Raw genomic sequence first — 2,776 nt, forward strand, 5'->3', positions numbered from 1 at the left:
ATCTCCATCACCTGCGGGCTTTCACATTGAGCAGCATTAACTACACAGAGCCGTTGTTCACTGACGAGCTGCGCAATTACAGAACCGGCTTTCTGACAAGATGCGCATTAAATATCGCATGCGATTTATCGTGCAGCCCTAATTCATTGTTTGATGCAACTCCATACCATATTTTTATATGAAAATAAACAAGCTGAAAACACTCTAACTGGTATTAGTATTAAGCCTCAAATGTCAACTATACATCGGATTGGTTTTGTCTTTAAATTATAAAAAAGTAAAAAATATGAATGGTATTATAATGTTATACTAAAACTAAAATTAAAATAATGGGAAAAACCCTTAAGATAACATGTAGAAAGAAAAAAACGCATCTTAAGCACGCAGAATAACATAAGTGGACTTTGAACGATTAATTGCCGCTTTGAACGATTACATAATTGTGGCATCCATAATTGTAATCGCGATTAGAAATTTGATTAATTGTGCAGCCCTTCAGCCAATCAGAATCCACCTGACTTTAAATAATTTGAGAATTTGAAGCAGCAGACGACAAAACTGCAGCTTGCAATTTTAATTGCAATTCGTCCATTGGTTACATTTAACGATAATATAGCTATCATTAAATTTAAAGGGTTAGTTCACCCAAAAATGAAAATTTGCCCATAAATTACTCACCTTCAAGTCATCCTAGGTGTATATGACTTTCTTCTTTCAGACAAATCCAGTCGGAGTTATATTAAAAAGTGCGCAAAGCTGACCTCATACGTCATCCTCCTGGAGCTGCTTCCGTGTACAACTGTTGGCGCAAGCTACATTAAAGTGATTATTACGTTTTGAATATGGATATTTTTCTTACAAAAACACATCGATTCGCAACAGGGGAGGCCTTTGTTCACCCCCCGGAGCCGTGTGAGACACTTTTTTTTATGGATGGGCACTTTTTATTTAACTTCTTTTGGACTGATGAATGCAACACCCACAGAGTGGCATTAAACAGCTTGAACGATCAAAGACAATTTTTAATATAACTCCGACTGGATTCGTCTGAAAGAAGAAAGTCATATACACTTAGGATGTCTAGAGGGTGAGTAATTTATCGGCTAATTTTCATTTTTGGGTGAACTAACCCTTTACCTTAACCCTGCATATGAAAATGTCTGCTTATACAGTAGGTGAAAAACAATATGTGAAAAAAGTAGAATATTCAAATTTGTAGTATTTATAATATCGTAGACGAAAAGTTCTCGTATGACGTACTGCTTCTGACGAAATTTCGAAGTGCACAAGTGATGGACACATTACTATGCCATGAAGCTTTAGGAGAGGAGTTGTGAATGTGCAAGTCACATGACGATGACAACATTTTTAAGTAAATAGGCCAATTTTGATTTTATGTGAACTTTTAGCTACATATTTCAAATCAACAAGAAAACAGACCACCAATATTAATGAGTTGACAGATTTGTCCAATACAATGCTGTCTAAAATTAAAACGTCATTCTCTGTTTGTCACTAGACTAGTAATGGTGGTGATTTTGATTCATCTCAGTAATTCAAATCTTTTCAAGTCTGTTCACCAAAAAGATTCCTTCAGTGACTCTTTGGCTATGCCAGTAGTTTTTGGTATCTTTTGCATGTTTTGAGCAAATCATTGAATCATGTACTCAACAGTTTTGTTTTTACTAGGGATGTCAGTTTGGTGTGTTTGTTTGAACGACTCTTTGAAAAGAAGCACATTAAGATTATACTTCGCCAAAGCTTCATCATGCTATATTTACAATATCTGGGACCAAAGTCGAATAATCCTGCTTGTTTCTTGTATTTGTAGGTGCTGATGGGGAGGGTGAGGTAGCCGTTAGCGTGTCGTGCTCTCAGCTGCACTTGTACGGCGTGTGGGACGGCGGACTGGCCCGTGACGGCAGTTTGTTATCGAGCACTGAGGAGCCCGCACCTTCTCTCCTCTTCCTCATGGTGTCAGATGCTCAAGCCAGGCTGCTCCAGAAAGAGCTGTCTGTGATGCACACCGTACACACTTCAGGTGAGGCCTGCACTGGAGCATTCTGGGTAAGGATCCATTTGAGCTGAAAGTTAAGCTTTTCTAGATGGAAATCAAAGTAATTTTTTTCATCTTGTGTAATGAAGAAACACATTTCACAAATGACAATTAATACAGACCATAGTACAGACCATCAAACATGTAGCTGTAGTTATTGCGCTTTTGTAGAGCACAATGAACTGTTATAAATTATAAAGCAGAACCTGCTCTAAATTCTGACTGGATGAAGCATATCTGTACAGTAAATACAAATAAAATCTTTGAAATTTTTAAACATTTAAAAAAAAATAATTTTAAACACAGACACACACACACACACACACACACACACACACACACACACCTATTAACACACATCAGTTGAATATTTCAAAATATTAAAAAATGTATTTTTAAAGTGTCAAGTGTCAAGTTGACTTGGAAACTTAAAACTAGAACCCAATGATATTTTATTTTTTTTCTTAAATACTTGTTTCTTGTTTTATTGTGAAATATTCCAAAATATTTTTTTTCTTTAATGTAAAAGTAACAATAAAAATATTATTATTATTATTATTATTATTGCAATGCATTTTAATTGCAATTTTATACAAATATTTTAATTAGATTTTCTCAAAATTAATAATATTGTTAATAATAATAATTATAATAATAATGTTTTAGTAGTAGTAGTATTTGTAGTAGTAGTATTTAAAAGTTCAATATTTTTAATAATAA

At 34.4% G+C, this 2,776-nt stretch overlaps 1 protein-coding gene across 2 annotated transcripts in view; it reads left to right on the plus strand.

Annotated features, from left to right (window-relative positions):
- LOC107704544 (sentrin-specific protease 7-like) overlaps positions 1 to 2,776 on the plus strand; it is a 46,721-nt gene that overhangs the window by 24,593 nt on the left and 19,352 nt on the right. For both annotated transcript variants that reach the window (XM_016507482.1, XM_016507483.1), the window contains exon 11: positions 1,832 to 2,041. In XM_016507482.1, the coding sequence (XP_016362968.1) occupies positions 1,832 to 2,041 (210 nt within the window). The remainder of the gene's footprint in view (positions 1 to 1,831; positions 2,042 to 2,776) is intronic.

Source organism: Sinocyclocheilus anshuiensis, unplaced genomic scaffold, assembly GCF_001515605.1.
Source record: "Sinocyclocheilus anshuiensis isolate Anshui unplaced genomic scaffold, SAMN03320099.WGS_v1.1 scaffold2038, whole genome shotgun sequence".
Taxonomy (NCBI): domain Eukaryota; kingdom Metazoa; phylum Chordata; class Actinopteri; order Cypriniformes; family Cyprinidae; genus Sinocyclocheilus; species Sinocyclocheilus anshuiensis.